Below are 23,408 nucleotides of genomic sequence, written 5' to 3'. Positions count from 1 at the left end.
GTTAAGATGTACCCAGGCTTCCATGACCCATTCCTACTCAGGTGCCTGGGCCTAGCTAAATTTCCTCTAGCTCTTAGCCAAGCCAAATGCTTTTGTGATTTGCTAGTTGTTAAGAGCCTTTGTATAACCAATTTAGAGAATGACGTATTTTGCAGCTTCAGCAGCAATTATCAGTGTGTGATCTTAGTGTTTCTGCTGTCAAGACAGGCAGGTGTGAATTGTGTAATGGTATAGAGAATGTGCAACTGGTTGAGACCATACCAGTGACCAAGGAGATAGATGGGTAGGTGAGTATGGAGTGTTTGCTCCACAGTTCCCACAAGACACCTGGAACCCCAAGGATCTGAGACTCCAGCAGTTGGCCAAGTGTGGTGATTTGTTATAATCCCTTGTAGTCTTTGATAATAAATGTGTTGAATTGGAGCAGACTGGTCTATGGAAGCTGTATTTCCACGTGAGTCACAAATTGTGATCATCACCAAGGAACACTGAAGCTGAATTCAGGCAGAACGTCTGTGCCGCTCTGGCGTGTGGGGAGACTTCCTGTGCCCAGTGCCAACAAATTCATATGCAAGGCACCCCTCCATGCCCCACCCCAAATGTACATGGGTGTCTTTGCACACTTGGGGTGTTGTAGTCCCTTCCCAGGGCATGCTCTGCATGCTCCCAACCCATCTCCTCCACCCCTACCTACTGGGGTAGGGGAAGAACTGGGCCAGGAGCCCTTTGCTCCCCAAACGCTGCCCATGCCATATTGAGAGTAGGGAACCTGTCCTCATGCCCTGGGCCACCCTCCACATGCCTGCATAGCCTCCAAGGACAAATAAATGCTGGGCATCTCTAACCCAGCCTCCTCCTCAAAGCAGGGTCAGCACTTAAATTGAGACCAGGCTGCTCAGGCTTTGTTCAGTCTGTTCTTGAAAACCTCCAAAGACAGGTTTGTCTTTTCAGCCTCTCTGGGACCCACCGCAAGTGGGTACAACCATCCCTCAAGAAACCTTGTCAGACCTAGCAGGGCCCAGCTCCCTCAGCACCCCCATAACAGGCCCAGCTCTCCTCAGCTTCCCCACAACAAGGCCCAGCTCCTCCATAACATGGCAAAGTACCTCCATAAGAGGTCCAAATCCCCACAAATAGGTCCAGCTCCCCTCAGCTGCCCTACAAGGCCCAGCTCCCTTCAGCTTGCCCATAACAGGGTCCAATACCCCCATAGCAAGACCAGCACTCCCATAACAGGCTAGGTCCCCTCAGCTCCCCCATAACAGGGTCCAACACCCCCACAGCAAGATGAGCATCCCCTATAACAGGTCCAGCTCCCTTCAGCTCCCCATAACAAGGCCCAGCACCCCCACAGGAAGACCAGCACCTACATAAGAGGTCAGGTCCCCACAGCTCCCCATAATAGGGCACAGTACCCCCATAACAGGCCCAGCTCCCTTCAGCTCCCCATAACAGGGCCCAGCACCCCTATAACAAGCTTGGTCCCCTCAGCACCCTCATAACAGGGCCCAGCACCCCTATAACAGGCCAGGTCCCATCAGCTCCCCCATAACAGGGCACAGTACCCCCACAGCAAGACCAGCACCCCCATAACAGGCCCAGCTCCCCTCAGCACTGCCATAACAGGGCCCAGCACCCTCATAACAAGCCCAGCACCCCTATAACAGGCCAGGTCTGCACAGCTCCCCCATAACAGGGTCCAGCACCCCCACAGCAAGCCCAGCACCCCCTAACGCACCAGGTCCCCACAGCTCCCCATAACAGGGCCCAGCACCCCCATAACAGGCCAAGTCCCATCAGCGCCACATAACAGGGCACAGTAGCCCCATAACAAGCCCAGCTCCCCTCAGCTCCCCCATAAGAGGGCACAGCACCCCTATAACAAGCCAGGTCTGCACAGCTCCCCCATAACAGGGTCCAGCACCCCCATAGCAAGACCAGCACCCCCTAACAGGCCAGGTCCCCACAGCTCCCCATAGCAGGCCCAGCTCCCCTCAGCTCTCCCAAAACAGGGCCCAGCACCCTATAACAAGCCCAACTACCCCAAAACAAGGCCCAGCTCCCCTCGGCACCCCCATAACAAGCCCAGCTCCCCCAAAACAAGGCCCAGCTTTCCCCTCAGCACAGGGCAGGCGAGGCCTCTCTCTGCTGGCCTGCTGCCTCAGCAACCAGCCAATCAGGAAACAGCTAACAGTCCTGCATCCACCAATCAGGAGGCACCTACCAGGAGCTGTTGCTGCGGCAGCTTCTAGAAGCTTCCCTAGGCCAGGGAGGATTTAAGAAATGACCAGAGAAAACGGACATAGGAAGAAATGAATAAATGAATCCACAAAGAGCTGCTTCGGGGGGGGGGGGGGGAGAGGGCATCCCCACAATCCCCCCTGTGTGTGAGTTAGTAAGCCCCCAAGTGAAAATTAGTAAGGAACACCCCAAAGAAATGGCTGGGGTGTTTGGTGGTGGTGGTGGTGGGGAGCTGCTGAAAAATAAACGACCAAACCTGAACCCAGACACCTTCAGATCGATAAATAAACAAAACCCTACAGTATGTAAGTGAATGAATGACCCTACGGGTGATTGCTTGGGGGGGGGCAGGAACCCTGCTAAAAAAAAAAAAAAAACAAGATAATTTCAAGCCCATAAAAAACTTCCTGAGTAAATAAATAAAAAACCCTGCAAACAGGCTGCTGAAATACGGGGAGCCAGCCACCACCCTCAATCTGCCAAAAACAGGGAGAAAAGAAAAAAAACAGCTGAAAATCAGAAAGGAAACGCCCCCCCCCCAAAAAAAAAAGAAGTGAAAATGTGGGGAATCCTTCCCCCTTTCCCCCCAAGAGCTGCTCAGATAACAGTCGGGGATTGAGAAGGCTGCGGTGGAGGCTGCTGTGTTTCCAGCTGACATGGTGAGAGCTGCCTGCAGCAGGATCTCCGTCTGGGCCACCCCCGGTACGGCCTCCTGGGCACTACTGCCCGGATGGCTTCTCCCCTCGCGCCACGACGAGCGCCCATGTCTTGGGCAGCTCCCGGAGCAAGGACCTGCCCCTCGTCTCCCCACCCCACTGTCCCCAGGACCACGAGAGACCGTGGCTAGCGTTGGACCCGCTCTTCTGGTTTTCACACTTTGTCTCCGCCCTGGCCCTGATTCTGCACTGCTTAAATTGCGGTAGGAGCCGTGGAAATCTCCATATCCACCGCCTGAGCCGGGAGGGAGAGGTGGCCCTCTCGGGACAGCCTCCCGACCTCCCCATGGATCTGAGCATCCTGGATCTGATTTTCCCACAGGAGAGTGTGACCGACTCTCACCAGGGTCAGCGGGAGACACCGGGACTCTGCAGCAAGGAAGTAATGGGGCTTGAGGACCCCCCCCCTCCATCAGCACTGCAGGACGCTGCCCACATACGACGAGAATGTCAGAAAGTGAGAGCAGGCAACAGGCCCCTGTTAATGTTTATTACTGATAAACATGCTATAAGCATGGGAGCTATAAACATGGGAAGGTGTGTTACAGGCAGAGCAGAGCCACAGGATCAAACACAAGATACAGACTTGGTTAAGGGTAAAATTCCATGATATTTCCATTCACGAGGACATCAGATGAGAGGATTGTATTTGTCCATTTTGACTTTAAAATCACAGACTTCAGCAAAAACTGCTTCATGGAGTCCATAAGTTAAACACACTCTCCATAAGTGGGTTAGAGAAAGTCAAAGATGTTATGTGTTGGCCATGGTATCTTGCAGAATCTGCCCACTATTGTTTGGTTTCTTTCTAGAAGGCTTGAGTTTATTTTATACATGTTTCTGGAAATAAGAACAGGAACTGAAATAAAAAGGTGCAAAATAAAATTCAGCTTCCAGCTGGCATAATCTCTTTGACTGCCTGCAATGGATGCCAATACATTCAGTCCATTAACAGACAGTTTTGTGCTGTGAGATGCTATGTTGAGGTGATAGCTGTTTCAGCTCACAGATCACATCTTTCTTTGTAAACTTCTCCCATTCTGGAGGGATTGATCCTTTGCCCTCAAATTTTGCGTGGTAATCTTGTTCCAGTTGTGAGCGGAAATGGCACACAAACCATTTCCAGTATGCTTGTGTGGAGCTGTCTGGTGTGATGCTCCAGTTGGCATAAGCTGGTCCTGCTTTTCTGTAGTTTTTATAGGAAATTTCACTGTTATCATCAAGCACAAGGAAACAGTTACTTGCTACAAGACTGGAGCAAATCTCAATGACGAACTGGTTTGTTCTAATCCACTGGGTACCATTCAGGGCTTGAGGACGATGGAAGTGGACGCTGTGGTCCCCATCATGACCAGGTATTGTGTTTGTGCAAAGAGCCTTGCAGAACGGACATTGCTCCCAGCATCCGTGGAGCTGTTCAAATAATATTTTATGAGGTTTCAAGTTAAAAGGTTTCAAATCAGTCACTGAAAATTCCTGTTTCAGGTTTTCTAGCACAGGGGCCAGTGCTTTACTCATTGCCTCCTTAAGGAACTCTATGTCCTTTATTTCCTGATGCTCAGTGCTTTTCAGATCACTTCTGGGAAGTTCGAAATTATCTCCAAGTCTGCTACAAAATTCATCCAGCCATAGGGAGACATTTCCGCATTTGTCTTTGACAACTTGAGTAGAAGCAAAAATAGCAGAAACAATACGAGTCTGGAATGAATTCAGGGAAATACTTAAGAATTTCTTCAGCCTTCGATTTTTCTTGTCTAAGCAATAGTTGTTAACACAATTTTCAATGAAACTTTCTAAAAAGTCTTTTGGGAAATGAATGTACTGCCTGAACTTCTCAAAATTCTCTTCCTCTGCAAGAGAGATGAGAATAGCTGTTTCTAGTTTAGATCGATTGCCATTGAAAGCTGGATAGTTAGACCTCATCTCACAGGCTATGTCAATAGCAGTCTTTGCATACACTGCCTGTCGAAGAGCTACAGAAAGCTTGTCACATACAAAATCAGCAAATGCTGTGATAGAGGTTGCTCCTTGGCAGGAAATCTGAAAAGTTTTGAAGAAGTCTTCTCTCTTGCTCTCCAGGTAGAAAGTTGGATCGTTTGCTCTTTTGAAAGCCTCATGCATATTTTCAAACCTTTTTGCTGCCATTTTGCATAGAGACACTGATAAATGTATTCTGTATTCATTAGTAAAGGTATATTTGGAGTTACTGGCTGCAGAGTCCACCTGTTTTCTTATTTCATTCAGTATCTCATGAATGTAACTTTGGTTGTAATCCATTCGCTCCTGTTCCTTTGTGTCGATGGTCATGCTGACGAGCTGTGTGATGCGGTCTTTAAGCTGCTCAATTCTGGTTATATCACAGCTGTCCAAAGGCTTTTTCATCACAGGCAGTGCTCCCTTCATGACAACATGCTTGGAAATATCCACGGTAAATGCATCTTTCTGCAAGAAGCACTTTATTTTTTCCTCTATGTTTGGTTCTTGTTTGAAATGCTCCAGCAGAATATTCTCAATATCAAGGTTTATGTTTGGTTCCTCAGGAGGAGGTGTGCTTGAAGATACTTCGTATACCCATTGTTTCCAAAGGAGATCGAAGTGTTGTCTCAGCTTTTCTTCATTCAGCTCTTCGTTCTTTAGTGACAAAGCCAACATTTGGCTTCTTTCAAAAAGCTTCTGTTCATACTCTGACTTCTTCTGATACAGTTTGCTGTGATTCTTCTTTAGTTCAATGAACTCTGCAGACTTCCTCTGTGTCTCATCAACAAGCACTTCTTTCAGATCTTTCAGTTTATTTTCAATGCTTGCTTTCCACTGAATCAAAACCCCACTGTCTTCATCTTCCCTGAAATACTGTTCCAAATCTTTCAAGATAGTCTCATATTTCTCTTGAACTTCCTCCATAAGGCTTCTTCGGGTCACGTGCTGAATTTCTCCCTTTTTAATACGATTGTTCAGTTTCATTTGCAAGCGAAGGATGTGGCTCCTCAGCTGCCAGGTCCACTGGCTATATACTGTTTCTAACCTGTTGTATGCAACAATTTCCAGAGTGTTTTTGAAACTGAAAACAAACTTTTCATTCAGCAAAGCATTCCACAGGTCACTAATACGAACTTTCAGGCTTGAGAGCCTTAAAATACTGCCCTGCACTTCCTTCTTGGCAGCTTGGAGAATTTTGCTCTTTAACTCCTGCACGTTTTGGCTGTAAGTGGGGTTGGGTGGCGCCATTGGTGGGTTTCCTTCCCAGAGGTGAGCAAAGTAATGAATGTGGGTGTTGACATCAAAGCGGATGACATCGCTGAAGCAGGTGACATCGCAGAATTCCTGCTGGGCGGCTGTCACTGTCATTTCATCCAGCTTCTCCTGCAGGCGTCTTTGTCCTTCCATGTTTTGTTCCTTTGCAGTTATTTCTCCAACGTTTTGGTGCACAAACAAGCAGCTTGGGGAGAGGTTGACTTGCTTCATCCTCAGAAAAGCCTGCACAGCTATCTGAAGGACATCTTGCATTTCTGAAGGATTTTCTCCAAAGATATTGATCAGAGTCATGTTGCCAATGCCAATGACGAAGGTGGCTAGCTCATTGTCATGATTAAGTGACTGTTTATTGGCCATCTCTATGGCACGAAGTCCTTCTGTGTCAACAATCAGCATGTAATCAAAGTTCACGTCCTGTTGGAGTTTCTCGTCCACCTTAAGCAGCTGCATGAACGCTCCCCGGGTGCACCTCCCCGCACTGACATTAAACTGAAGACCGAACATGGCGTTCAGCAGGGTTGACTTCCCTGTGCTCTGGATGCCAAGCACTGAAAGAACATACACTCTTTTGTCCCCTAGCTTCTCAATTAATTTGTCAAAGATTGCCCCAACCCATCGTAATGGTACGTAGGAAGCATCACCATCCATCAGTTCAATTGGATACCCTGAAACCATCAGATCGGCTGCAATCTGTGGCAGCTGAAGAAAATGTTCATCTTTTTGAGTATTCACATCCAAAGCTTCATAAATCTGCCCAACTTCCCTCAGAATGTGCTCAAGACCTATTGTAGAAGCACTTATCTCAGTTGACAATGCTTCTAACTTATGCCTTAGTATATCTCCTGCATTGCCATTTCCTGCAGAGTAGGCTTTCTCCTTCATTTGTGACCACAAGGCATGGTATTTCTGCTGGAGTTCTGCAAGGTGGTCAGCTGACAAGACATCCATGAACATTTTTATCCACTGCAGGAAGTACTTTTTCATGGTTTCAGAATCAGACAGGATAATTTTCAGGACTGGCTTCATTAGCTCATTTGGGGGGGATCCTTTTTCCAACTGCTTCTGCCTTATAGCATGTTTTTCTGACTCAATTTCACTGCGATGCTGTTCAATGCTCCTGTTCCTCTTGTCTTGTAGGCGGGTGAGTTCCTTGTCTTTCCTACACCACTCATGCCATAATTCTCCTTGAAGAGGCAAGAGCTTTTCCTTCACGCTTGCTACATTTTTCTCTTTGCAGAAGGCCACCAGTGCTTGTGCCACGGCCTTGGCCTCTTTGCAGTCTTCTCTGTCTTCATCAATAAGAAATCCATATTGGCGAGCAGTTCCTACACATGTGTCCAGACTGCACCTACCCTCTGCATCTTCTAGTAAACTTCTGATTGTGTTTGCCAGATCATCAACTAAGTCTGCCTCATTTCTGTTCTTGATGGGTATTTTTATGCTGAGGTTGCTCTTGTCAGATACTTTGATGTTCTGTTTGGTTATACTCACTGCACTGCCTTCTTTCTCAGTAAGAAGGCAAATAAAAGGCTTTGGGGACATCAAGAGATCACGTACAAGCTGCTTACCTACCTCATTCTCATCAGAAGTGGTAAGTAGGACCACATTTAGAGAAGCTATCTCCTGTACAAATTTAACTTGTTGTTTGTGCTCTCTTGCATCCCCATGTAAGTTAGTGAATGCAATGCAGTTCTCAAATCTGTCATCATTTCTTCCACTGGGACAGTACCAAGAGATCTCCACAACACCTTTCATCAGAAGACAGTCTTTGGTGCTGCCTTTGCAGTGCCGATGGAAGAAAGTGTCATGTTTGTGTTTACTCAGCAGAGCATTCAGGATCTGCGACTTGGAAGAGGAAGGAGAACTCCCAATCCGTATGAAGGACACAATGGGTGTCTCTGCCTGATAAATCAGTTTGTTTTTGTGACTCTTAATTGTGGTCTGCTTTCCCAATTTTTCTGTCCCTTTCCAGCTCTTTTTAATTTGGCTGAGGGACCAGAGAGGGAACTCTATCTGTGAGGTGCATGGATTTGGTACCAGGAGGGGAAGCGCAAACTGGCAGAAAGCGAGCTTTGTTGAAAGGTACTGTCTCATGAAATCATCGGCACAATGAAAAATCGCCATCTGGAGGTCCATGGGATGTATGTGTGTCAGACCTGTTGTAACAGAGGCATTGATTTCCTCAGTATTAGCATTTAAAAAATCACTGTATATATCTGAGGAATCATCTGAGCACTCAGTCCCAAGGCTTGTTGCATTCAGCGTGCTCAGAATGGGTTCTTTTGCTTTGCTGTCATCCTGGCAAACCAGATACCTTACACGATAGTCCAGCATCAGCAGCTTTTGCAAAAAATAGAAGGGGTATTCACTGCCAGTTCTGGGCTGGCTGTCACATCGGGAAGTCTTGTCGATAATGTGAAAATCTGCCATCCCCATTTTCCTCGGGTAGTAATTTTCTAGTCCCAGTTGTTTGATCAAATGGAGGAACTCTTGGCCTCTGGAACCCTCATTCATTTTAGGATCATCTGACTGCTCTGCTGAGGGTGATGGCTTTGATGAATCTTTCTGCTTAGCCCCCTGACAAATATTAATTAGCTCCTGTTTTATAACTTCTTTCTGCAGATCACCGTTGGAGGTTGCATATTCTCCATTTACAAGGGAATTCAGATCTTTCTCTAGAGCACCCCCAGGATCACATCTACCATGCTTTCTAAGGATATCACTGACTTCTTCTGACAGTGAGTTTCCTATGTGATGTTTCATCCGAGTCAAGCATTTAAACTTCTGTTCTGGAGACATGTCTTTGCGTTTTGCTGTCATACTCAGACCTGTCAGGAGCAGGAAAGCCTGAGCTCTGGGAGTGGCTTGGTTCCTCAAACTCATGTAGCGTTCATGTGCCTTTTTCATTTCACTTAACATGAAGCTAACATCTGGCAATTCAAGGAGATACTGAAAAGTGCTGTTTTCTTCTTGATATCCTGCACTCTCTGCAATGCAGAGTAGTAATGATGCTACATCTGTCTCCCCTCCCTCTCTTAGAGCCTTCAGGAAGGAGCACAAAGCTAAACTCAAATTTAAACTGACTTTAACTTTTGCTTCTGTCTCTACCTCTGGAAGATGCACAGATGCAGCTTCTTCCATGAGATCCTTCATTTTCTGGAGATTGTGCAAGAAATCACTGAATTCATAGACACATGGTGTTCTGGGGGGCTCTTCTTCATCATGAAATACCCACTGCATAATGAAAGAAGATTTGGGGAAATTGTCCACTGAATAGATATGAGGATCAAGAAGGCAACGCAAGAGAAATTTTATGGACAAGGTATTAGGAAGAGATGAATATTTATATAATGAAACTGTTTTTACCAGGAAATCCTGCAGCACCTTGTCTGCCAGGCAAGTGCTAACCCAGATCTTGTTGCTCTTTGTTTTTTCATTCAGATCTTGCTTGAAGATCATCAGTTTCACTAGCTGCTGCTCATCCCCACTGACTTCCCAGGACCTGATTTCCTCCAAGAATGACTGGGTTTGTCCCAAAGCACTCACTGTTCCCTCCTCACACAATGTACTTACAGGCAGGTTTGTTAATCTTTCATACGCAGCCCGGAGGCTGCTGCTCAGCTGATGAACATTTCTAAAGTCTTGTCCATGATTGGATAGGATTATGTCCCACACTGGGATCAGCTGAAAGCCTCGATCAATAACACACCAGGATGTGTTACTGCATTTAAGTTCATTTTTCCAGGATTTGAGGGAATCTACCCCACCTGGGCCACCAGTTTGGGTCACAGAGAGGTGAACCTCTACTTCAAATGATTTTCTATCTGAGCCTTGAGCTGATACCTTGTTGGAGGTTATATTAAGTGTTGGTGCTGTACTGAAGCTAAAACCTCTATAGCTGGCCCCAATGTAGCAGTTCAGTGCTTCAGATGCTTGTCTCTTCATCTCTTCCCGCTGCTCAGCCCTGAATCCTTCTGTAGATGCTTTCCACCAGAATATTCCCCCAAAGTGTAGGGGGCCCTGGTTTACGTGGGACCCAAACCTGCTGAAGAAGCTCCCACACCTGCTTTTCAGCATGTTGAGCCTGTTTGCTTCCTGAGTGATGCTCAAAAGTTGCTCAATGTCTTGCAGCTCCCGCAGGGCCGCATCCGAGAGGCGAAGCTGATGCTTTTGGAAGTAGCAGGAGGCCAGAGGGATGTACTGGTACTTGGTGGTGCAAATGTATGCCTGCTCAGAGCATGACTGGTGGGTTTCCTCTGACTGTGAGGAGCTGTTGTAATCTACACCAACTTCAACATTAAACCCGACTTTGGCAGCAACGCTGATGCTGTACCCCAGCTGCTCCATGGACTTGGTGAAAGTGGCTTCTGCTGCAGAGGATGAAAACTCTTTCTTCTCAAGCAGTGACCCTTGTTCTGGACCAGCGAGCTTGAATCCATCAGGAATGTTGATGAGCTGCTCTCGCTTTGCCAGCATGTCCACAAGGCTGTTGGTTCTGTAAATGCCCTGCAGGGCCAGTCCCCCTGATGCTCGCCTTAAGACTTCCTTATCGGACACATTCTCACTCCTGCACACTGATTCCTCCTGCTGTTCCAATTGCTTGTGTCTGGCCTCTGTCTCCTCCATCAGAGTCTTCCCAGAGGGGTGCTTGGGCTCCATGGGGACCTCTAGAACTTTGCACCAATTCTCCTCTTTCTTCTGCGTACCTTCTTTATGGTGATCCTTGCCTTTCAGGTGTAACTCTTTTACTTCCGTCAGAGCTGCTTTAGTTTCCTCCTGCCTCTTTCTTTTCTCCTCCACACATTCCTTCTGCTGCTGTTTCATCTTTGCCTTGCCATGTGCTTGAAGGAGCTCTTTCAGGGCTTTTTTCTCCCATGTGTACTCTGTGTTGCTTGCAAGCTTTAGGTAATCTTCATCTGTCAGATGTTTCAAGGCCTGTGTGCCAGTAATTCCTAGCTGTTTGTCTAATACAGGGAGCCAGTATGCTGTGCGGAGGCCTGCTTCTTTCAGTGCCTCTGCCAGTTCATCTTGTCCTGTGTCACGCTTAGCAGGATTTTCTGGTGTGCTCTTCCCTGAAGACATGGCTGTGGGAAGGAATGCAAACATGCCTTCTCATTGCAATCAGATGAATAGGTCCCTGCCTCCTCTCCATGCAAGCTGGTTGGGCTCTGCAGTGCGCTGGACTCTGACTGCTGTTCACAGCAGTGCTTGAGTCCTGGTTTGTGGACCCAGTTCTAGAGGGATTGTCTGGTAGGGCTGAGTCAGGAGGAGCCACAGTTCGTCCCCTGTTCCCCAGAGGAAGCACTGAGGCCACATGTTCCTGCAGGATGCTGTGGCTTGACCCATTCCCTACACTGGCTGTCAACAGGACTTGGCTGGTACCTTGCTGGGTTCTGCCTGCTTTTTATCATCTTTGGAAGGTTGTGGTGACTGGGAGAGGTCTCTAATGGCTGGGAGAAGGCAAACATTGTGCTTTTCTTCAAAAAAGGTGAAAAAGAGCATTTGGGAAACTACAGGACACCCAGTTCCTAAGCAAGTACTCATGGCAGCCATGTCCAGGCTCAAGAAGGAGAAGAAGGAGACTGGGTACAACCAGCAGGGATTTGTCACAGCAAGTGTGGTGCAGCTCTGGGATAAGGGCCAGAGAGGTGGGGGGATCTCTGCTCTTGACTAGACATGGACCTGAACAACCTGCTCTGTGTTGGCCCTGCTTTGAGGGGGGTGCTGGACTATAGACTTCCAGAGATCCCTTCTAACCTACGTTTTTCTATGTTTTTATGATTCATTTGATTCAAAACTGTTTTGAGGAGAGGGGAAAGATCTGGGATTGTGCTGAAAATCTGCTTTAGAGCCCTACATGCACCTTGGATCAGATTCAGCTGTCGATAGAGACATCTGTACAGGCAGTAGGGGATATTGCACTTACTGATCACCCTCAGGATAGCATCCTTAGACAGCACCAGTGAAGCAATAAGAGGATATGCAGATTTAAAGTTGATTTGGAGGCTAATGAGGACATCCTAGAAGAACTGTCTGGAGCCCTTGGATCAAGTGATACATGGATGCAGTAGATCTCTCTGTCTACAAGATTTGTAACTGAGGTTCTTAGTTACATTGATTCATTCAAAAGAAGGCCTTAGGAAAGCCAAAAGAGTTGATGCTGGTGGGAGGTGAATGCAAAGTTGACAGGGAACTGCATTCTGTCAGGGTTTCAAAGCCAAGTGGCACTTGTAATCCAAGGAAAAGGGGAAAAGTAACAGGGAAGAGCCCTAGACATAAGGAATCAATGCATCGAAGGATATACAGAATAAGGAAAGGGTCCCCAGCCAGAGAAGCTCTCCCTCCCCACCCTGCTACTCACTCCTGTCACTGCCCTGGCTTTGCAAGAGGGCCTACAATAGGGTCTGGGGAAGGGGGGTGTCACGTTGGAAACAAGCCTTTAACAAACCATACAAAACAACACAGAGATCTCTGGGAAAGCACAGCTCTCACATGCTGGTTCTGGCCCTGCGCAAATCTGTCATTTTACACCTCTGTCTGCCCTGTGACTCTGTGGCCTGCCAGGGCGCATGCGGCCTTCCTGTGTCGAGAAATTGCTGCTGAGAGAGGAAACCTGACTGTCTGGTCCCCCAGCTCCCAAATGAGAGCTAGCACCTTCCTCTCTGGTCCCCTGCTTCCAGCAGCAGGGAGAGGAGGTCTGTCTGATCCATGCAGAGGGGACGAGGGGTGAGGATGAGTGAAAGCAGAAGCTGTGACAAGGGGCTGAAAGAGGGGACTGAGGAGCTGGGAGGCAGGCAGGAGAGTGGCATCAGCTGTGCAAAGGCAGGGCACTGGGAAGGGAGCACATGGGGAATGGCAGAGCATGACGATGGAGGAGGGCTCAGGGAGGAAATGGCTGGAGGAGAAGGGGCTGAGGCTGGAAAGAGACCAGGGCGATGGTGCTGGAAGGAGTCAGAGTGTAGCAACTTCACTTTCACCTTCACTTTCACTTTCTCACATCGTCCTTGTTCGACCCATCCCCCTTCCCCATATTTGCCCCCTACAGGCTTCCAAACACGAATCCCTTGCCCCCCTGCCCCTGGAGCCCATAGGCTCTTCTCACCTGGGATCATCCCATGCCCAGCCCTGCCCTACCTGCTCCAGAGGTCCCCCTGCCGTTCCCAGCCTGAGTGTGCGTGGTGCCTGGGATGCTCGGGGCTGTTAGGAACTGGTCAGACTCCAGGCAGGGAGGGGAGGGACTTGAAGAACAAACCAGAAGGAGGTTCCCTGAGTGGGAGGGAGCTGGGCTGAGCCTGGCTCCAGCAAGGGTCACACCCCGCATGTGTGCAGGACAACAAATGAAATGCACTGCAGGGTTGTCTTCCCAGCCCAAAGACTCACTGCAGAAACGAAGACTGACCTGAACTGAGATGTTCTGCTCTCTGAGACTTTTGGACCACCTTTCTCTTTCCATTTCCTTTAAATAGAAAAGTATAAAACTGCAACAAAAATTAGAAGTGAAATGAGCACGACTGGGACTGGGGATGGTGGTAGGGCTGTGGGCATGAGCAGCTCACCCAGCGCTCCTGCAGGTGTGGGGGGAGTGACCAGCACCACCGTGTGTGGCTCCAGTGGGACAGGGAAGAGCAGGCGGCCGGTGGCCGTGTCCTGCAGGCAGGGCCTGTGAGGCCGTCCAGTGGGCAAGGAGTTCTTGCTTGTGAGCCTGGGAGGGAGAAAGGAGGTGAGGAGGGAGCCCAGGGCTCCCTGTTGTCCCCCAGCAGGAAGCCCTGGTGCCGGCAGGCCCCCAAGGTGACCCAGGCTGAGGGCAGAGGGGGGCCCTGGGGCCAGGACTCCACCAGGGGGCCAGGAGCAAAGGGGCTTGGCAGTGTGTGAGCAGCACGTATGGGGCATCTCCGGGGCATCCCTTGCATTTGCCAGGTCCCTCCCCAGGCCAGGACCTGCTCGTCTTGGTTCCCAGCCCAGGCCCAGGTCTCTGGCTCTGGGCTGCATCCTGCTCTTGCCTGCCGTGGGTCTCCCCAGGGCCATGGGGCAGCCCCCCTGCAGGCAAGGGCTCCGCTTACCCTGCCTGCCGTCTTCCTGCAGGCTCCTCCGTGTCTGCCGTGCGGAGGAAGGAGGCTGCTGGAAGAGGAGGCAGAGAGGGAGTGAAGCGAGGGCAGCCCCTGCGCGCAGCCCCAGCCGGGGCAGAGGGTGGTGGGCGCAGGCAGCAGGGGGTTTGTGGGCAGGGAGCCGCTGCGGAGTGCGGCTGCGCTCTGGCACGGGGCTGCTCACCTCTGGGCTCCTCCACGCTGCCATTGCCCAGGCTGCCAGCACCGTCCAGAGGCCCCTACAGAGGCCAAGAAAGCGGTGGTTAGTGGTGAGCAGCCAAGCTGTGCCTGGATCTCCCCTGTTCGGGGAAGGGCTGCGCTGGGAAGGCAGAGCTGAGGGTGGAGGCAGCTTTGGGGCAGGCCAGTGCGGGTGCCCTTGCTGCAGGCGCTGCTGGAGGGCAGAGCGGGCAAAAGCAGGGCGCCTCTGCCTGCCCATCTGCACCAGCATGCCGGGCTGCAGCTCAAGCGGAGGCCAAAGCGGGGCCGCGGCCACCACCGGCCACGCAGGCCCTGGCCAGGCCGTGGAGCTGCCTCCAAAGCGGGGCCCATCCACACCACCCCAGCCATGGGTCCTGCCCTGTGCTCAGCCCTGCGCCTGCCCGTGCACTGCTTGGGGCATCGATGCCTCGCCTGACTCCTACCTCGGGCCAGCAGATCCTCATGCCAGGCACGAAAAGCAGCACCACACACAGCGTGGTGAGGACGTTCCAGGCCGAGGGGATGTCGAGCAGGCACAGGAACAGAAGGATCAGTGCCACGAGCTCGCACACGGCTCTCACGCGAGGCTCCATGCCGCCAAAGCGAGGGTGTCTCAAGCGTGCAGCCGGCACAGCGCTCTGCGCCCACGTCCTGTTTGCAGAGGGCAAGCCAAAACATGGCGCACAGCCCTGAGCAGGGCTCCCCTGACAGCGACCCTCAGCCTCCCACCCAAGGGATGGCAGCACAACCCAAACTGCTCCTCAACCATTCCCTCCCCATGCTGCTCCACCAACCTCCCCGGCCCTGCCCCCTCTCCTCTGCTCTTGGGCTCACCCTTCGCACGATCCTCTGCGCCCCAAGATTGACAGCGTCAATCTGCCAGAACGAGAAGAGCAAAAGGCCACCGAGAGCAATTCTGGAAGAAGAAGGGCACAGTGCGCTCACTCCATGGGCCTTCCCAGGAGTCTGGAGGCAGAGACAGGGCTGACGGGTGCAGGTTCATGCTCCTTTTGAGGGGAGCTGGTGCCCACTGCCATCGAGGCCAGCGGACACCCTGTGCAAGACATGTCAGGGGAAGGGAGGGAAGGGAGGGTCTGGGGGTCTGGTGTTGTGCGAGGTCGGTGCTGGAGGGCTGCAGAGGAGGAGGTGCAGCCGGTGGTGGTGATGGTGGGCAGAAGGCATGGGCATGAGCAGCTGGCGCTGGGACTCAACCGTTGTGTGCCTCTGTGATTTGGCAAGCCTGCGTGATGGGTGGCCCTGCAAGGGTCTGAGCCGTGACGCAGCAGGGAGGGCTGGGACAGCGCCGGGTGAGCAGGGTTGATGCCCCTGTGCTGCAGCAGTGTGCGGAGAGCCCCCCGAGATGGGAAAGGGAGCCCGGCCAGGCCTGACGCCCAACTCCAGAGCTCTCTTGGGGCACTGACACTTCCCAGAGAGCCACAGTCTGCTGGCTCCTTCACAGCAAAACCCTCTGGTCATTGCTGCAAGGAGCGGTGGCTTTTTCCTGCTGCCCCTGGGACTGAATGCTCAAAGCAGCCTGGGCTTGGAGGGGGAAGCTGCAGACCCAGTTGTTACTAGGGGCCTCAGACAAGGAGTCTCCAAAGGGGGTGGGAAAGGGGCAACTGTTACCGGGAGCTTCAGACAAGAGTGCACCCAGGAATACAAGTCTCACAACTGTAACTGATGCATCCTAGAGGAGTACAGATAAACCAGCAGAAACCAGCAGAAACCAAGGTTAGGAACAAGACAGCTTTCTCAAGCCAAGAAATGAGCCAAGCGACGCCGAGCTCCTTCTCCGCAGAGCTGCTTGCCGGCAGGTCAGCCCTCAGCCTGTACCAGTGCGTGGAGTTATTCCTCTCTAAGTGCAGCATCCTACACTTTCTTTCACTGAACTTCATGACGTTCCTCTCTGCCCATTTCTGCAGCTGCTCGAGCTCCCTCTAAAGGGCAGCACAGCCCTCTGGCGTGTCAGCCACTCCTCCCAGTTTTGGATCATCAGCAAACTTCCTGTCCCTTCATCCAGGTCTTTGATGAAGAAGTTGAACAAGACTGGACCAGGACTGACCCTGGGGGACACCGCTAGCTACAGGCCACCAACTAGACTCTGCACTGCTGATCACAACCCTCGGAGCTCTGCCATTCAGCCAGGTCTCAATCCACCTCACTGTCCACTCACCCAGCCCACACTTCCTGAGTTTGTCTACGAGGATGTTATGGGAGACAGTGTCAAAAGCCTTGCTGAAGTCAAGGTAGACAACATCCACTGCTCTCCCCTCATCTGCCCAGCCAGTCATTCCATCAGAGAAGGCTATCAGATTGGTTAGGCATGATTTCCCCTTGGTGAAGCCATGCTGACTAATCCTCATCACCACCTTCTTGTCCTCCACATGCTTGGAGATGACATCCAGCATGAGCTGCTCCATCACCTTTCCAGGGATGCAGGTGAGGCTGAGTGGCCTGTAGTTCCCTGGCTCCTCCTTCTTACCCTTTTTGAAGATCGGGGTGACATTGGCTTTCCTCCAGTCTTCAGGCACCGCTCCTCTTCTCCATGACCTTTCAAAGACGATGCAGAGTGGCCTAGCAATAACATCTGCCAGCTCCCTCAGCACTCGTGGGTGCATCCCATTGGGGCCCATGGATTTGTGGGTGTCAAGTTTGCCTAAATGATCTCTAAGCCCATCGCCCTCAACGGAGGGAAAGTCTTCCTTTCTCCAGACTTTCTCTCTTGCCTCCAGGGTCTGGGATTCCTGAGGGCTGGCCTCAGCAGTAGAGACTGAAGCAAAGGCGGCACTCAGTAATTCCGCCTTCTCGGTATCCTTCGTCACCAGGGCACCCACCCCATTCAGCAGCGGGCCCACATTTTCCTGAGTCTTCCCTTTGCTACTGATGAATTTGAGGAAGCCCTTCTTGTTCTCCTTGACATCCCTTGCCAGATTCAATTCCAAGGATGGGAAGCAGCAGCTGGCATAAGATCAGTGCTGGCTTCAGAGGCTCCTGCGCTGGGAGTGAGAGGACAGGCAGGGCAGATGCTTCCAGCGGGAGCTTCCCAGCCCTCCCTGTCATCAAGGCTGCAGGTGCAGGGCCCCAGCACAGAGAAGCCTGCATCCGCTCAGGGGCAGCGTGGCAGCAAGGCGGCAGCATGTGCCCTCGGCCGTGCCTCCTCCTGCGAGCCCCACGCCCAGCAGCCAGAGCAGACACAGGCACTTCCAGCATGGGACTGCAGCGAAGGAGAAGCAGGCAGCAAGCTGGGCTGAGCTGGAGGCAAGCTGAAGGAAGCGAGAGCGGGAAGCCAAGCAGCAGCCGGTGCCAGCCGATGGCTCTGCAGCACAGAGCACATGTCTGCACAAAGGAGATGGCCCCGCCAGGCCAGACCAAGGCACGGGCTGCTGGGAGATGTCCCTGACGCTGCTGGTGCTCTGCTGTGCACACCAGTGACCCTGGCCAGGCCCCCGGGACACCCCCGTTGGGGTGCTTGTGGGTCTGCGGGCAGGAGATTGAGGGAGAGTGAAATTGTGGTGGGAACGAGGGGGAGCGGGTCACATCCACTTGCTTCAGGTTGAGTTTTGTGGATGACTCTGAGCCTCCTCTTCCAGAAGCTCCGCAACTAAGGCTTATTACCCTGCTTTCCTGCACGCCCAGCACTACGGAGCTGAAGGACACTTGTCCCTGAGGCTGAGGAGGGAGCGGCAGCTGCTGCTGCTCTGCTGCAAAGGTGCCAGTGGCTGCCCAGCCCTCTGCAATCCCAAGCTGGCTCCTCACACCTGGGGCAGCTCTTCCTTCTCAGCCTGCAGCCCAGCACCACGGAGCTGAAGGAAATTTGTCCCTGAGGCTGGGGAGGGAGCGGCAGCTGCTGCTGCTCTGCTGCAAAGGTGCCCATGGGTGCCCAGCCCTCTGCTTTCCCAAGCTGGCTCCTGGCACCTGGGGCAGCTCTTCCCTCTCCTTCCTTGCTAAGCCTGCAGCAGCACCTCCTAAGTTGCTACCAAAGGCCTCTCAGCAGCCCAGCGCAGCCCAGCGCAGCACTGCCTGCGGAGGCAAGCAGAGGCTGCAAGGGAGCTCCGCGGCCCCGGGCTGCGCTGGGCGCGCAGGGTGTCTGTGCTGGCGGCGGCGGGGCAGCGTGGGGGCGATGGGCGGGTGGGAGAAAGCGCCCGTGCGCAGCCCTGCGCTGAGCTGTGCCCTGGCGGAGAGAGCCCGTGCGCCGGGCTGCTTTGCGCGAGGAGCCCTGCGGCCCTGCTCTGCCCGTCTGCCACGCCTGCCCTCTCGCTCGCCGCCTCGGTGCGCGCTGCGTGCCCTGGGCTCCTTGCTGGGCCACGGCCAGCACAGCGGTGCCCTCCTTGCCTCAGCCACGGCCAGGGCTGCTGGTGGCTCCTCGACTCTGGCCTGGGCCTTTGCCCACCTGCTGCAGCTCCAAGGGCTCCGTGCAAGAGCAGCGGTGCATGTTGCTCCATGCCTGTGCTCGCTGCCTGCCTGCACGGCTGTGTGGGGAAGGCGAGAGGTTTTGTGGGCAAAGGAGAGGCCCCGGCAGAGGCACCCGTGTCCTGCTGCGACTGTCCCTGCCTGTGGCAATGGCTTCCATCCAGGGGCTTGGTGACTTTGGGGAAGAAGAATCCCTCTCGACTCCCACTGACTGGTGCACAAAAATTTATTTGCAGCGGCCCCGAGGGGAGCAGGGCGTCGAGCTCAGCGGGGCGCTTGCTAACGGCGCCTGTGGTCGGGCGCTGAGCTCCCTGCTTGCGCGCCGCAGCGGCTCCTCGCCTGGCGCCTCGCGGGCGCTCGCGGCCTCCTCCCGAGGAGGGCGGCGCATCTGCGCACGGCCTTGCGCAGTCCTCGGAAGGCGCCGCAAGTGCAGCCCGGGCACAGCAGGGAGCCCAGCGCCGCTCTGCAGCCGGCAGCGTCGGCAGTGTGGGCAGCGGGAGGGGAGGGCGGCTGCGCTGGTGGGGGCCAGAGCTGCACGGTTGGCCAGCGCGTCAGGGCCGGGGGAGCCGATGGCCGCGCTCGGCTTGGGCTGCGGGGCTGCACGGGGGGCGCGAGACGCCGAGCTGCGCCTTGGCCTGCGAGCGGGACGGGTGCCCAGGCCCGCTGCAGGATGGACTTGCGGGCCACGTGCGCTGGCCAGTCCATGTGTGGGGTTTTGGGGACAAAGTTGAGCAGCTCGTGATCCTTGCTGAGGAACACGGTCTGCTTGACCCCGAAGCGCACACGCCGGCGTGCTGGGGGTGCCGGTGGGGCTGTGGGGTTGACCAGCTGTCCCAGCAGTCCTGCAGGTGTGGGGGCAGTGGGCAGCAGCAGCAGCGTGTGTCGGGCGGCAGGGAAGAGCAGGTCTCCGGTGTCCGTGTGCTGCAGGCAGGGCTCGTGAGGCTGTGCAGCGGGCAAGGCGTCCTTGCTTGCGAGGCTGGGAGGGAGAAAGGAGGTGAGGAGGGAGCGCAGGGCTGCCTGTTGTCCCCCAGCAGGAAGCCCTGGTGCCCGCCGTGGGTCTCCCCGTGGCCGTGGGGCAGCCCCCCTGCAGGCAAGGGCTCCGCTTACCCTGCCTGCCAGCTCCCTGCCGGCTCCTGCACGTCTGCCTTGAGGAGGAAGGAGGCTGCTGGAAGAGGAGGCAGAGAGGCAGTGAGCGAGGGCAGCCCCTGCGCGCAGCCCCAGCCGGGGCAGAGGGTGGTGGGCGCAGGCAGCAGGGGGGTTTGTGGGCAGGGAGCCGCTGCCGAGCGCGGCTGCGCTCTGGCACGGGGCTGCTCACCTCTGGGCTCCTCCACGCTGCCATTGCCCAGGCTGCCAGCACCGTCCAGAGGCCCCTACAGAGGCCAAGAAAGCGGTGGTTAGTGGTGAGCAGCCAAGCTGTGCCTGGATCTCCCCTGTTTGGGGAAGGGCTGCGCTGGGAAGGCAGAGCTGAGGGTGGAGGCAGCTCTGGGGCAGGCCAGTGCGGGTGCCCTTGCTGCAGGCGCTGCTGGAGGGCAGAGCGGGCAAAAGCAGGCGCCTCTGCCTGACTCCTACCTTGGGCCAGCGGCTCCTCACGCCCGGCACGAAGACCACCACCATGCACAGGGCCGTGACGATGTTCCAGGCCCAGGGCACGTCGAGCAGGCACAGCAGCAGCAGGCTCAGTGCCACGAGCTCGCACGCGGCTCGCACGCGAGGCTCCATGCCGCCAGAGCGAGGGCGCCTCGAGCGTGCAGCCGGCACAGCGCTCTGCGCCCACGTCCTGTTTGCAGAGGTCAAGCGAAAACAGAGCACGCAGCTCTTAGCAGGGCTCCCCTGGCAGCGACCCTCAGCCTCCCCGCACAAGGCAGGGCAGCAGCACCCAAACTGCTCCGCAGCAGCTCCCTTCCCGTGCCCGTCCACCAACCTCCCCGGCCCCGAGCCTCTGCTCTGCTCTTGGGCTCACCCTGTGCACGATGCTCCGCGCCCCAAGATTGACAGCGTCAATCTGCACCGGGAGAAGCAGCAAAGGCCGCCGAGAGCAATCCTGGAAGAAGAAGGGCACAGTGCAAGGCAAGCGGCAGCGCATCCCTGCGGCTCGTGGGGCGGGCGCTGCCCCCGGAGGCAGCCTGCAGGGGTTTGTGGGCTCCGCGGAGGCCACCCAAGGCAGGCAGAGCGCTGCAAGGGGAGGAGAGCCTGGGCAGAGAGCGCAGGAGGCAGCTCTTACCCCGCTGCCTCTCTCCTGGGTCGCAGCGCAAAGCCGCGCTCTTCACCCGCTCGCTCGCTCGCTCGCTCGCTCACGCACTCGCTCGCTCGCTCGCTCGCAGGCAAAGTGACCCCGGAGGTGCCCCAGCCCCACCTCCGGAAAGATTCCGCGTTGTGATGCGATGGCGACAGCACGGCGACACCCCTGGGGCGCGATGGCACCTCCAGAGCTCGGCTGACACCGCTGTCCCCCAAACACCAACAGTTCCCAGCACTGCCAGAACAAGCCCCACACGGCTGCGGCCGGCAGAAACCCCAACACCACCCGAGACCCGTCACCTTTGCCAAGCCCCTAGGAAGGCGGTGGCCTTTTCCTGGCGGTGCCAGACCCCTGTGTCCTGGCCATGCAGGCAATGCCAGCAGCGATGTCTCCCCAAACACGGCGCCCAGCGCCAGCACACCGCGCGCTGCCCCCAGGCTCCCCCGCGAGCGGGCTCTCGTGGCACGCCTGGGTCGCAGCGAGGGTCTGCTCTGCATCCGTGTGCAGCTGAGGAGCTGCCAGGGCCCTGGGGGGGCATGGAGAGGGAGGCCCTTTCCCCGGGGCTCCCCGCATGGCTGGAGAGGCAGCAGGCGGCCCAAGGCCTGTGTGGGAGGCCTGGGAAAGTTCCCGCTTGGTGGTACAGGCACCCTCGACGCAATGCCCGACTCAGGGCTGCTGCCTCCAGGCAAGCACCACCCGGCAGGACGCTCGAGGAGCCAAGGGCACGCTGGCAGCACGCCCGGCCGCAGGGTGCCGCGGGCCCCGTCCCGCTGCAGCTGCCTGGTGCCGAGGGAGCCCGTGTGCCCGTGCCCTGGCAGCCACACGCTCACGCCTCTGCCCGCAGCTCTGCCCGCGCAGGCTCCCTGGCTGCTGGGAAGGCAGCTGCTGCAGGGATGGGCACTGCCCCTCGGCCCCCCGCCACGCTGCGCCCCAGCTGGGTGCACATGGGCCCAGGCCAAGGAGCCCTGCCCCAAGCCGTGCCCAGGAGGCAGCAGATATTGGCCAGGGCAGAGGGCGGCTTGCTTGTGAGCTGCCTGCGCTGGAGGCGCGGGGCCTCCAGTTGTCAGCACTGAGGGTGCTGTGGGGCAGCGGGGCTGCAGGGCTGAGCCAAATGCTGGCCCGGCCACTGTGGGAGTCGGTCTGCGATGTGGGGCTGGAGGCAGAGGCAGGAGAGCAGCCAGCAGCATGGACGCGGAGGCGCAGAGCAGAGAGCTTTGCTCTCTCAGCCCTCCTCGGAGGGAGAGCCCAGGGAGCTTTGCAGCTTGCAGAGTTGGTTCCCTCTGCTTTCGCTGTGGGGGAGGCACCTCTGGCTGCCTGAGCTGCCCACAGCCCTGTGCAGGGCAGCTGGTGAGCACGGGAGCCCCCTGCATGCCTGCGGGGCAGGCGGCAGCTCTGTGGCACACTGCTGGGGGGCTCGCAGGTCTGGCCGAGAGCTCGTGGTGCCTCACAGCACAGGGGTCTGGTGGATGAGGGAGCATCAGGATGTGGGCATTGGTGCTGTCATTCTGCTGCTCACCTTCCAGGGAGTCTGGAGGCAGAGACAGGGCTGACGGGTGCAGGTTCGTGTGCCTTTTGAGGGGAGCTGGTGCCCACTGCCGTCGAGGCCAGTAGACACTGTGTGCAAGACATGTCAGGGGAAGGAAGGGAAGGGAGGGCGTGGTGCTCTTGAGGCAGGAGCTCTGGTCTTGTACGAGGTTGGGACTGGAGGGCTGCAGAGAAGGAGTGACGCCAGTGGTGGTGGTGATGGTGGGCAGAAGGCAGGGATGTGAGTGGCTGGGCCTGGGAGGAGCGAGTAGACGATCTCCAGAGGTGCCTGCCAGCCTCAACTGCTGTGTGCCTCTGTGATTCGGTGAGCCTGCGTGGTGGGTGGCCCTGCAAGGAGCCGAGCTCTGATGCAGCATGGAGGGCTGGGACAGCGCATGGTGAGCAGGGTTGATGCCCCCGCACTGCAGCAGTATGTGGAGAGCCCCCGAGACGGGAAAGGGAGCCCGGCCAGGCCTGACGCCCGACTTCAGAGCTCTCTTGGGGCACCGACACCTCGCGAAGAGCCACAGTCTGCTGTGCATTTCGCAGCAAAACGCTCTGGTCTGGTCTGGTCACCATCGCAAGGAGCGGTGCCTCTTTCTGGGTGTCCCTGGCACCGAGGGCTCAATGCAGCGTTGGGCTGAGGGGAGAGTCGCAGGCTCAGTTGCAGATTAGGGAATCCCAGGACAGTAGTTAGAAATCTTCAAGAAAAAGGCCAGGAGAACTTCCCATCACCTTAAGTAT

The 23,408-nt window shown here is 55.1% G+C and overlaps 1 protein-coding gene across 1 annotated transcript; it reads right to left on the bottom strand.

The window, feature by feature from the left end:
- Positions 1 to 3,427: 3,427 nt before the first annotated feature.
- LOC136991617 (interferon-induced very large GTPase 1-like) lies at positions 3,428 to 13,511 on the bottom strand. Its single transcript, XM_067294483.1, has 2 exons — positions 13,344 to 13,511; positions 3,428 to 11,293 (listed from the first exon to the last, which is right to left on the bottom strand). Exon 2 carries the CDS (start codon positions 11,289 to 11,291, stop codon positions 3,906 to 3,908), a length of 7,386 nt encoding a protein of 2,461 aa, XP_067150584.1. The 5' UTR covers positions 11,292 to 11,293; positions 13,344 to 13,511; the 3' UTR covers positions 3,428 to 3,905.
- Positions 13,512 to 23,408: the final 9,897 nt, after the last annotated feature.

Source organism: Apteryx mantelli, chromosome 3 (genome assembly GCF_036417845.1).
Source record: "Apteryx mantelli isolate bAptMan1 chromosome 3, bAptMan1.hap1, whole genome shotgun sequence".
Lineage (NCBI taxonomy): Eukaryota > Metazoa > Chordata > Aves > Apterygiformes > Apterygidae > Apteryx > Apteryx mantelli.
The sequence above is the reverse complement of the archived record's forward strand: the minus strand, read 5'-3'. Positions and strand labels throughout refer to the sequence as shown.